Source organism: Apis dorsata, unplaced genomic scaffold, assembly GCF_000469605.1.
Source record: "Apis dorsata unplaced genomic scaffold, Apis dorsata 1.3 scaffold_83, whole genome shotgun sequence".
NCBI classification, from domain to species: domain Eukaryota; kingdom Metazoa; phylum Arthropoda; class Insecta; order Hymenoptera; family Apidae; genus Apis; species Apis dorsata.
The window spans coordinates 1,057,623-1,069,771 of NW_006263381.1; the positions used below are offsets into that span (position 1 = coordinate 1,057,623).

At 24.7% G+C, this 12,149-nt stretch overlaps 3 protein-coding genes across 7 annotated transcripts in view; 2 read left to right on the forward strand and 1 right to left on the reverse strand.

Moving 5' to 3' along the window:
* Positions 1-11,744, reverse strand: part of LOC102679687 (hydroxyacylglutathione hydrolase, mitochondrial-like) — a 13,565-nt gene extending 1,821 nt beyond the window's left edge. Inside the window, exons 1-6 of one of the 5 annotated variants that reach the window (XM_006611149.2) lie at positions 11,516-11,744; positions 11,231-11,352; positions 11,026-11,155; positions 10,518-10,892; positions 10,264-10,441; positions 8,016-10,172 (exon numbers count right to left, since the gene is read on the reverse strand). In XM_006611149.2, the coding sequence (XP_006611212.1) occupies positions 9,463-10,172; positions 10,264-10,441; positions 10,518-10,892; positions 11,026-11,155; positions 11,231-11,352; positions 11,516-11,560 (1,560 nt within the window). In that variant the 5' untranslated portion in view covers positions 11,561-11,744 and the 3' untranslated portion in view covers positions 8,016-9,462. Of the gene's footprint in view, positions 1-456; positions 748-8,015; positions 10,173-10,263; positions 10,442-10,517; positions 10,893-11,025; positions 11,156-11,230; positions 11,353-11,515 lie in introns of those variants that run through there. The other 4 variants (XM_006611147.2, XM_006611148.2, XM_006611151.2 and 1 more) reach the window with 4 other exon arrangements.
* Positions 694-2,832, forward strand: LOC102680374 (ATP-dependent DNA helicase Q1-like). The gene is made up of 2 exons (XM_006611154.2): positions 694-900; positions 1,063-2,832. Exons 1-2 carry the CDS (start codon positions 852-854, stop codon positions 2,802-2,804), a joined length of 1,791 nt encoding a protein of 596 aa, XP_006611217.1. The 5' UTR covers positions 694-851; the 3' UTR covers positions 2,805-2,832.
* Positions 3,331-7,555, forward strand: LOC102680161 (TBC1 domain family member 16). The gene is made up of 5 exons (XM_006611152.2): positions 3,331-5,289; positions 5,372-5,711; positions 5,769-6,194; positions 6,287-6,580; positions 6,656-7,555. The coding sequence occupies exons 1-5, from the start codon at positions 4,425-4,427 to the stop codon at positions 7,038-7,040; spliced, it is 2,310 nt and encodes a 769-aa protein (XP_006611215.1). The 5' UTR covers positions 3,331-4,424; the 3' UTR covers positions 7,041-7,555.
* Positions 11,745-12,149: the final 405 nt, after the last annotated feature.

The window sequence follows — 12,149 nt, forward strand, 5'->3', positions numbered from 1 at the left end:
ATAAAATCCATATTAATAATAAATTTAATAATATAATAAAAATGGAATAATACTTATTTAAGTGTATTCTAAAATTTATAAAAAATATTTAAAAAAAATATCTATCTATTTGTAAATATATATCAAACAAATTTTTATTCATCAAAATATTTATAAATCAAAAAATATCAAAAAAGTTTATTAATATATAAATATAAAAAATCATTAGTTATCAATAATTATTTTTATTATATTCTTATAAATTTTTTTATCGCAATATTATAATTTTTATATCTTATTTTATATGAATAATTTTATATTTAAAAAAACTTGATTTTATATTTTATGTTTAAAAAAAAATTAAATATTTTCTAATATCCTTTGAATAATTTTAATAAGAATCGTAAAAATTTTAAAGTCTAAAAACAATAAAATAAAAATATAAATTTGTAAGAAAATATAAAGAAAGCAAGATACCCTTATAATATAAAGATGTTAATGTTAACCGAATAGGAGAAGCACGAGACATTATGTTTAACATAATTTTTAATAAATTTAATATTGATATTAAATTAAATTTTATTCGATAAAATATCTATTATCAAACACTATTATATATACAATGTTACTTGCCTAATTACTATGTAGTACTACTATAAAACAACTGGACTCAGCTGATCGGTACGATGTAATACTGATGGAAAATATTAGGTTACATACGTTCATATGCTGTATGAATCATTGTTAACACATGAATGCATATGTTTTTAACTATAGTATTATTTAATTAATGAATATTTTTATTTATTAAATAATAAAATATAATGCTATTTTACTCTTATTATATGTAAATATTTTTTAATTTATTTACAATGTCTGCAAATAATTCGAAAGAAATAGTAATAAATAATGAACATCAAGGTTTGTTATTTTATTTTTATAATATTAAAAATAATGTGTTTTTAATAATAAATAAATTAGAGAGAAATTTAAAAGAGAATCATTATTATTAATATTAATAATTCTTTATTATATTTAAATTTCATTTTTTTAAATTTATTTGTTATATCATTTTTTTTCTAGATGTTGAACAAGATGAAATTACCGCTATTGATTATGAATTAAAACAAATTGAAAGTGAAATGCAAAATCTTGAGGATCGTAAAAAAATCTTGATTCAACGTAAAGAAAAATTACGAGATGATGCACTTTTAAAAAAAAGTTTATGTGTATCAAAAAAGAATTGGAGTAAAGAAGACTTTACATGGTCTAAAGACTTGAAAAAAACTTTAAAAGATGTTTTTAAAATAGAAAAATTAAGAGAATTACAATTACCAACTATGAATGCAATTATGTCTAATGAAGACGTTATTTTAATTATGCCCACAGGTGGTGGCAAAAGTTTATGTTATCAATTACCTGCTGTTATTAGTAAAGGTATTACAATAGTAGTATCACCATTATTATCATTAATGGAAGATCAAATACATGGATTACAAAAACATAATGTAAAAGCTGGAATGTTAAGTGCAAAATGTAATAAAGAAAATGTAAAAATTATAATGAATGCACTAATAGATAAAAAATCTGATCTTAAATTAATTTATGTTACACCAGAATATATGGCAAAATCCAATCGTTTCATGAATAAGTTGCAAAAAGCTTTTGAAATGAAACGTTTAGATCGTTTTGCAATAGATGAAGTACATTGCTGTAGCCAATGGGGACATGATTTTAGACCTGATTATAAATTTTTAGGAATATTAAAATCCATGTTTCCAGGTGTACCAATTTTAGGTTTAACAGCTACTGCTCCAGCTAAAATTATTGTAGATGTTCAGAAAATGTTAGATATTCAAGGTTGCTTGGTTTTGAGAGCTACTTTCAATAGACCAAACTTATTTTATGAAGTTCGAAGAAAACCAACAGACAAAGACACATGCTTAGCTATGATAGAAAATTTATTAAAAAATAGATTTAAAGATAAATCTGGAATAATTTATACAACTACCATCAAAGATGCAGAACAATTAACAACTGATTTAAGAGCAGTAGGTTTAAAAGTTGGATGTTATCATGCAATGTTAGAAGCAAATTATAGATCAGAAGTATATTCTAAGTGGATATCAGGAAAATATCAAGCTGTAGTGGCTACTATTGCTTTTGGATTAGGTATAGATAAGCCAGATGTTAGATATGTTATTCATCATTGCATTTCAAAATCAATGGAAAGTTTTTATCAAGAAAGTGGGCGTGCAGGTAGAGATGGAAAAAAATCCATGTGTATAGTATTATATAAACTTCAAGATATTTTTAAATTAAGCACAATGGTATTTCAAGATAAAGTTGGTTTACAAAATTTATATAAAATGTTAGCATATTGTTTAGATCAAACATCATGTAGACGTAGTTTAATTGCAACTCATTTTGAAGAATCTTGGACTAGAAGTGATTGTGCAGAAATGTGTGATCATTGCCGGAAATTTAAAGACAATAAACAAATAAATATAGCTCCTTATTGTAGACAGTTATATCAAATTATGACAAAAGCAGTGCAAAATGAAACTAGATTGACTGTCTTAAAACTCATAGATGCTTGGTATGGTAAAGGTGCACCAATATTACGAGTATCTTCTGTGCCAATACCAAAATTTACAAGAGAATCAGGAGAAGCTATAATAGGACATTTACTTGTGAATGGTTATTTACAAGAAGACTTTCATTTCTCTGCATATTCCACAATATCATATATAAAACGTGGGCCCAAAGCAGTATTAGCACTTGATACTACTCATGAAATATTTTTTAATTATGAATTACATTAATTTATATAATCACCATATATTATGATCTGTGATATAATAATAATTCATTATTAAAGGAACACATTAAATAAACAGAATATTATTTTAAATTTAGAATATTCCTATTCATCAATAATATATTTTTAGTAATTGTAAGTTATTTTAAATTTAATTTATTATAAATTTTTAGAGTGAGTGTTTTCGATAATAATAGTTTTAGGATATTTTTAAGATATTTTATTAATAATATTTTGTATAATGTGTTTATTTTAAATTGTATAATATACATAGATTTTTAATATACTTAACCAAAAATGAATAATATTTTCACGAAATAATAAATAGTTTTTGATACAAATATATTATTTTCATTTCTAAAATATGATTTTAAAATTTTTTAGAATTTTTTATAATTTTTGATAAAATTGATGCATACTTTGAACATATTTTATAATCATAATCATTTGAAAAAAGTTGATAAAAATTTTTTGAACGAAATTACAAGTATAAAATATTTAAAATTTTTTTTATGAAATGAAGAGCAAATAATTTAAACTTAACATCAAAGAAAAATCAATAAAAACCATATGTACAACGCTAGACAACGATATGTCGGCGGTTTGGATAGTAAGCCAACCACCAGGTTCACGATCAGATGGAAATATTGATCCTGGATAAGGCATCTGTGTTGTTCCGTCTGTTAGCAAACACGTTTTACTACAGTACTAATTACAGTACTTATATTAGATTTATAATTCATTCATCTTTAAAAATTAAACAACAATAGTGAATATCGCATAATAGTAATCTATTACAAGTGATCACAACATTTTTAGTAGTTTTCAAAATATTTCAATTTTTCATTCAAAGTTTAATTGTATGTATAATAAATAGTGACATATTAATGATATATCTTTCATTCATGAATCCATTCAAGTGAAAGTTTTAACGAATAACTTTTCTGAAAAATTTTAAACGTAATGGAGTCCTGACAATCATTGATAAAAATTTGCCGATATATTACCCTCAATACGAGGGTAATAAAAAGCAGGTAAAGACAAAAAATTTAAGTGATTGATTTTCCATAGTGATTTTCCATATGTGTACATTTTAGGTTCCATATATATATATATATGTGTGTGTGCGTGCGTGTGCGTGTGTGTGTGTGCATCAAAATTAATTGATGTGGTAACATGCATATATGTTTAAAGCAAATGATAGCGGGAAATGTTATAAGAACAAAAATCAGTTTATTATAACATTTCGATGCGTCTATTCGCGCGCTTCTACGCGACAAAGTTTGATCTCTGTAATTTTAATACTCCATAAAAACATTAAATATTCTGTAGATATTCTTTAACTTGTAAAAAAAAAAGGAAACAGTGCATCTGAAATTTTTAATTTTTACATGAATATTGTGTTCTTCAATGTAAAGAGTAAAATTGTATTCGTACAGATTTATCACTTTAAACAATTGTACATTATATTTCATAATCATTTCATAACAATCGTTATTTGAATATTATTATAATTACGATGAAAATTATGTAAAGAAATTTAATCGTATAAATACAATTTCGCATTATGCTCTAATAAAGATAACTAGATGATTTGTTCTTCACCAATCTGCCTTAAACGAAGATGCCTCTGCCAAATATTCTCAAAAAGGCAAGCAGTTATATTTTAGGCGATTGTAATCAAGATAATCGTCGTACTATATATCAGGATGGCGAGGCATTATTTTGTAAGAATAATGTTTGCGTTCATCCACCAACTTTAATGAGACAAAATTCTGATGTGGTACATCATCCCGGATACATGGCCATAACCTGTAGATTTAATAAAAACTCGAATGTACCAACTTTGCATCTCAGTTGGATTCCAAATAGTACACTTCGTAAACATCCGACAACATTAGAAAATTTAAACGTAAAAAAACTTGATTGTATTACCCATCGAGATACCGATATAAGTTCTCATCATTCTCAAATATCAGAAGAAAGTTGTGATCTAAAGTGTGAATACGAAAATATTGGTGAAAAAGTTGATGTTTGTTTAGAAGTAAAGGAACCTGTCAATTGTGGAGATTGTGAACGAGTTTGCTCTGGTGGTTTTTCACGGAATGCACGTTTCGAAAACGATGATACAAAAAACAATGATAATTTATGCGATCATCAAATTATGCTTACATCAGAAATTAAAGAAATTCCAAATGTTAATATCAATCGGCAAACAAATTATCATCGATCTGATAATTTATCAACTACTATACATGAAGAAAATGATCATAGTATCAGTTTAAATCAATTACGTTCTGAATCTCTGAATTCAAAATATGATGAAAATCAATATTGTAAAGATCAAAAAGTTTCCGAAACACATGAGAACGATGGAATAAGTATTGATGAAGAATTGAAATATCCTTATTATGATGATATAAGTCTCAAAAGTCGTAGTATGTCATTAACCTCTACATGTAGTTTATCTGTTGGCGTATCTTCAGAAGGTATTAAATTGATTACTTTGATAGTTTTTTTCATTAGTTTCTAGATATTACTAATGCATAATATGTAATGCATCTTCTTTAGCTGAAGAAATTCCATCATGGATGAGATCACCTGAACTTTTGGCTTTACAACATAACCTTACATTTCCTGAAAGTGCAACAGCTTCACCAGTAACATTACGTAGAGCACACAGATGTAGAAGATTTTCAGTGGATCTTAGTGAAATGAGATCTCTAAGATTATTTTTTGCTGATCCAGCTTGTACTTCTGGTCAATTGGTTGTTGCAAGTAGAGAAAGCCAATATAAAATTCTACATTTTCATCATGGTGGATTGGACCGATTAGCAGCAACATTACATCAATGGCATCAATTACTTTATCCTCGATTAGATACTGATGCTGAAGAAACACTTCCATATAGGTAATTAATGAAAAAAATTAATATTTTATTAAATATCTAATTTTTTCTATGATTCAGGCATTTTATGGTATGTCGACCAGAGGTTAGTCGTGATGAACTACATCCAGAAGAAGGTCAAGTACCAATGATTACATCATTAGCTTGGAAAGATTTATTAAATGAAAGAGGTCAAGTTGAAGATGATCTTGCTCTTCGTAAAGGAATATTTTTTGGTGGATTAGAACCTGCATTAAGAAAAATTGTGTGGCCCTTTCTTCTTCATTGTTATTCATATCAAAGTACTTATGAAGATAGAGAACAAATTGATGCCATTCGTAGACAAGAATATGAAGAGATACAAAAACGTAGATTGAGCATGAATCCAGAACAAGCAGAGCATTTTTGGCGAAATGTAGTGTGTATTGTAGAGAAAGATGTAGTTCGTACTGACAGAGGAAATCCTTATTATGCTGGAGAAGATAATCCAAATATTGAAATAATGAAGTATGTTTATATAAGATTAATTTTTTTATTTCTAGATTTGTATTTATATAACTTCATTTATATGTTAATACTATCATATTTACCTTTTTCAGAAATATTCTATTAAATTATGCAGTTTATAATTCTCGATTAGGATACACTCAAGGTATGTCTGATTTATTGGCTCCTTTATTGGCTGAACTCAATTCTGAAATAGAAGCATTTTGGTGCTTTGCTGGATTAATGCAAAGATCTGTAGCAGTATGTACTCCTACTGATATAGATATGGACAGAAATTTATGTTATTTAAGAGAATTAGTTAGAATAATGGTCCCAGATTTTTATGCACATCTTCAAAAACATACGGATGCTTTGGAACTCTTATTTTGTCATAGATGGATACTTCTGTAAATACGAATTTTATAAATATTTTAAAATTTTTATCAATAGATTTATCATCAATAATAATATATATTTTGCAGATGTTTAAAACGTGAATTTCCTACTGAAGTAGCATTAGTGATGTGGGAAGCTTGTTGGGTAAATTATTTAACTGACCATTTTCATTTATTTCTTTGTCTTGCCATAATGTGTGTTTATGCAGATGATGTAATAGCACAAGATCTTAGAACAGATGAGATGTTATTACATTTTAGTTCTTTAGCTATGTATATGGATGGAAATCTCATATTAAGAAAGGCGAGAGGCCTACTACATCATTTTCGTCGACTTGATCGTTTACCATGTACATTAGCAGGACTTTGCCGACAATGTGGTCCAGGAATGTGGGATAGCACTCATGATCCTGTTATAGAATGTGTGGATCATAATGATGCACCTTGTCCATATTTAAACAATTATGAATAACGACCTAAATTTAATGAAAGAGATAAAAGTATACTATTGTAAAAGTTGTTGAAGCTTTCAAATTATTCTTACGTTAATTAATTAAATTAAATATGCTGTAACGATCACATGTAACATAAATAAGTTACATAAATCACAGTTAATTAAATGTTCTAAGTAATAACAGATATTTATGAAAGTAATATTTGACTTACATATTGTTTATACAAAAAAATTCTTAATCAATTTAATATCATAAACAAAAAATTGTACATTATCACATTTTATTTACGTAATTACGTAATTTATAAACGCTCATCAAAAATATCTGGCAAATTAAGTTTAATAAATAAGAAATGAAAGACATATCTTAAAATTTGACATTCAATGAAGTTAATTGTAATTTAAAGAAAATTTTAATAACAATACATTAACTTCTATAAAACAAAAATATTCTGAACTAAATAATTAAGTAGAACTTCAATAATTATGACGAGTTTTAATCGAAAACCTGTAGTACAATTAAAGACTGATGACCAAAGAAAAATGGAGTGATACAAGCATTTTAGCTTTAAAATCTCCAAATAAACAAGCTTTTTCATTACATAAACATTATTGTTATTTATTTATTTGTAATTGGAAATGCTGTTTTTTCGTTTGGTACAAATTTTGCAATCTGAAAATAAAAAATTAATTTAATATCAACAAAAAAATTAAATGTAATTTAATGTATTATATAAATATTTATTGTAAGTCCATTCAAATTTCTTGGTCAATTAATGATGCACGTGTTCACTTTGGGATATTCACTTATTGTGATATTTTTAATATTTTTTCTACAAAACAAGTTTTAATTTATTATATATACAAAGTATTATGTTTTATTATATTTTGAATTCTTGTACATAACATTTTTGGTAATTTTATTGTGGTAATTGATTATATATTGATTTATATAAAAAAGTGATATAAATGTATCTTGCTCAACAATTTTCCTTTTTATTCTGATAACCCAAAGTGTTTTTATGCTAGTCTATTTGCTCATAAAAATATATAATTGAAGATATAATTCTTTCAAATTTAATCTTTTTGGTATAAAATAGATGCATCATTGTAATAAATGTATACAGATTGTATACAATTATTTGTATGATATCTTATAACTTAAATAAATAAACTTTAAAAATTATTCATAATTAATAGAAGATTGTAAAGATTTCATACAAATAATATAATGCTTTTACTGTGCCATCTTATGTTGTTAGAGTATATAGAGAAATCTATTCGTGTTAAAATTTGTTCTGCTAAGTTTAATTGAATATAATATACAACTATGAATAAATAGAAATATGTATGTACATATAAAAATAAATCAAAGTAAGCTTATGTAATCAATTCTTTATTTTTTTCTTTTACTTTTAGAAAATATATGTATACATATTTTATGTATTTATATATATATATTACATTTGTACAGGTACACGGTACGAGAGGCATTTTATAAATACTTTGGCAGTTTTATACTATATAAAAATATGTTCTGTGATATACAAATCAAATTTAATTAATAATAATTATTTAATCTGCCTAATTTTTTTTTTCAAAAAAGCATACTAGAAATGAATTTTTTTTTAAATAATAAATAACAAATAGACCTTTAATATTTTTGAATATATATTCATTAACAATTATATGAGTCTACAGATTTAGATGCATCTTCATACCGTTTAAATAGTGGACAAAATATTATTAATTGGCCACTAAATATCACTTATTTGAAAGACATTTATGTACAGTAAAGACTGTACTAAGACATATTTTCTATTGAATAAAAATATAAAAAAGATAAAGAATACATTATATAAAAGTTTATAACTTAAATTAATTCATTTGGCTTGTATAAGATTAATCCTGACTTGTGCCAGTGTATTGTCATATTGTGACACATTGTGTCATGATATATTATTATGATTAATATCATTATTATTATTGTTATTATTATTATTATTATTATTATTATTATTATTATTATATTCTCTTATATGATGAAAAAAATAATTTTCTAATAATGATGCCAAAATATAAGAAATAAAATGAAAGTATCTTACTATCAATCATAATTATTTAAAAATATTATCTTCTAAAATCTATTTTTATATTTTCGTTTAAATAATAAATATTTATTAATTTTTGAAAAGATTTTTTTACTCATTAGTAAGCTCTTATTAGAGTTACTATTAAAAATTTCGTATATCTTAATTATGATTTAATTTAAAATCATTAATATCACAATTTTCATTCTATATGTTTCATAAATAATCCAATTTTAGATTTAATGATATTACTTTAGATATGCAACTTTCAAGAATAATTCAAATTTGCACCATTATTAATTTCTCTTTTTTTTACATTTTTGATTTAAATATCTAAATCTTAAATTTTTTTACTGTAAATGTATGCTTATAGAATAAAAATGAATTTGAATAAAATTGACTGATACTAAAATCATGCAAGCAATAGCCCAAACTATAACAAAAATGAGCCAAGAGTTACTAGAAAATGGACTTGCAAATTTATTAACAACACCAAGACCTATAACTTTATTTGTTTTTTGTCTGGCATAATACACTAAAAATGTTGGAATCAAATATTGAATTCCTGCTCCAGCATATGATCCTGTAATTCCTACTAATATTGATAAATCTTTAGTACTCAAAGCAATCATATATGGAGGTAATATTGCTAATATTGGGAAGACAATTTTACGAAGACATGAATATGATGTATCTTCATTAAGAAATAATGATTGTAAATTATTTCTAAGCGTTATAGCTATAATAGGAAAGCTTGTACTCAATGTAAACACTGGAAAAAGTGCCAAAAAATATTCTATAAGAATAATAAAAATATTATTACTTTTGGAACAATCTCCAGATCCATGAGGACTAAAATCTAAAGTGTAAAGATCGTCCAAATGTTCGAAAGCAAATGCTCCAGTTAATGCCAGTAAAAGATAAAAAAATGCTATTAATAAATAATCCAGTGCCAAAAATCGAGTCAAAGTGGTCTTATTTGCGATTGGAGCAACCAATGCAGGTAAAGAATGATGACACATAAAAGAATAAATACAAGCACCAAATAAACTAGGTATACCTGAAATACACAGATAATGTTTTTATTTATTTATTTAAATGTTAAAAAAAATAAATATATATATATTTTTCAAGTATATAAATAAACTTACCCATAATATTTGCTGCTGGAGGATTTCCTTGTGGACCATGAATAAATAAATTTTTTAATGCATACACAATCATGATGGTAAATGCAAGTGATCTCATAGCTGAAGTTAAAAGTTGAAGATATTTAGTCTTTTGAATATTAAAGAATACAAATGGACCCAACAAAAATATAAATATACTCTAAAAATAATATTCATCATTATATTAAAAATAGTAATTATTGAAATAAATATAATATTTCTGTATTTGTACATACAAGAAATATTCTATATGCATCCGATCGATTTAGAGTAAATTCTTTCCAACAGATTTCAGTATCTGGTATTGTATCATTACATGTAAAATTTGTTGGTTGATAAGTACAAATAACATCAGCTAAAGTTTTTGCTACTGCTGCTCCATATATACTTAGATCCCCATAAAGATATATAGCAAAACATAAATAGAATAAAGTTATGCCAAATTTATTAAAAAAAATTGATGCCATTTGTCCCATTTCTATTTTATCACGTATTATATAATATCGATATGTCATATCTGCACGATCAGGACTAGTTGAAAATGGAGTAACAAGAGGAGTATCTTCAGAATCTAAATTTGAAGGTCCTGATTCACCTAATGTTTGAAGTACCTGAAATAAAATACAACTTTTTTTAATTAAAAATAAAATGATTGCTAGAAAAAACAAATCTTGTTAAAAATATATATATATAATACTATCAAAAATTGTTACAAAAAATGCAATATAGAAAATATTTAAAAACCTCAGATTCTGATTCGTTGAAAGATGAATCTTGAGAAAAACATACACGTTTTCTATGTTGAATGTGTCGCCATGCTAGTATAGCATTAGCAGATGCCATTACTTCGATCACAAATGTAACTGTGATGAAACTATAAAAATAATACAATTGATTTTAAGTTTTAAAACTAATTAATTAAAGTATATAGACCTTATTATTAATCTACCTTATAAATGCTAATATTAAAATAACACTTAATCCAAGAGCCCATCCTGCTCGACTAAAAACAGCAGGTAATGTTAAAGCTCCTGTTCCAACAATTAAATTAAAAATATATATTAGACCAACCTGAAAAATATATTAATAATGAAACTTTATTTGTGTATATATAGACAAAAAATAAAAAAAAGTAATATAATAATGGGACTCAAAAAAGATTTTGTTTATAGTTTGAGGTTATTTAATACCATATGTCAAAATTACAAAAACCATATCGAAATTATAAACTTACCCATGTTGAATATTGATCACTTGAGTTTTGCTCGGGCATTTTCATTCAAATTACAAATTAAAATGAAGTCTGCTCAAGCTAAACTGTATTATTATTATATATGTCATTGACCTATCTGATGCTTTGTATTTTTGTGATGATTCAAGAACAACTGTGCTTGAAAATCAAACAAAACTTTAACCATGGATTTTTTAATATGTTTGTTCCGTTGTAATTTATTTTAATTACTTTTAATTATTTGAATTATATAATTTTGTCACATATTTTATCTATTTATTACTTTCTCAATAAAATTTTAAAATTAAATTTATTTTAAAAAAAATGTTATAATCAAAATTTAAATTTAAATTGATATCAAATATATTCTTCCGCATTTGACAGTTTGCGCTGTAGTCAACTTCATAAGAGAGCTTTGTGCTGCCATCTAATTGTTATTTAAACAAATTATTAATAAAAATAATTTAAATATTATTGTCAAATATTTTAATTATAGACATTCTTCCATCATTATTACATGTATTAAACTTTAATATTTTTTAATAGTTATGACATTTTTATAAATTTATTTTTTTTTTAATTAATAAGACCTTATAAATCAATATAGCCATTTTATTAAAAATTGATACATAAATAC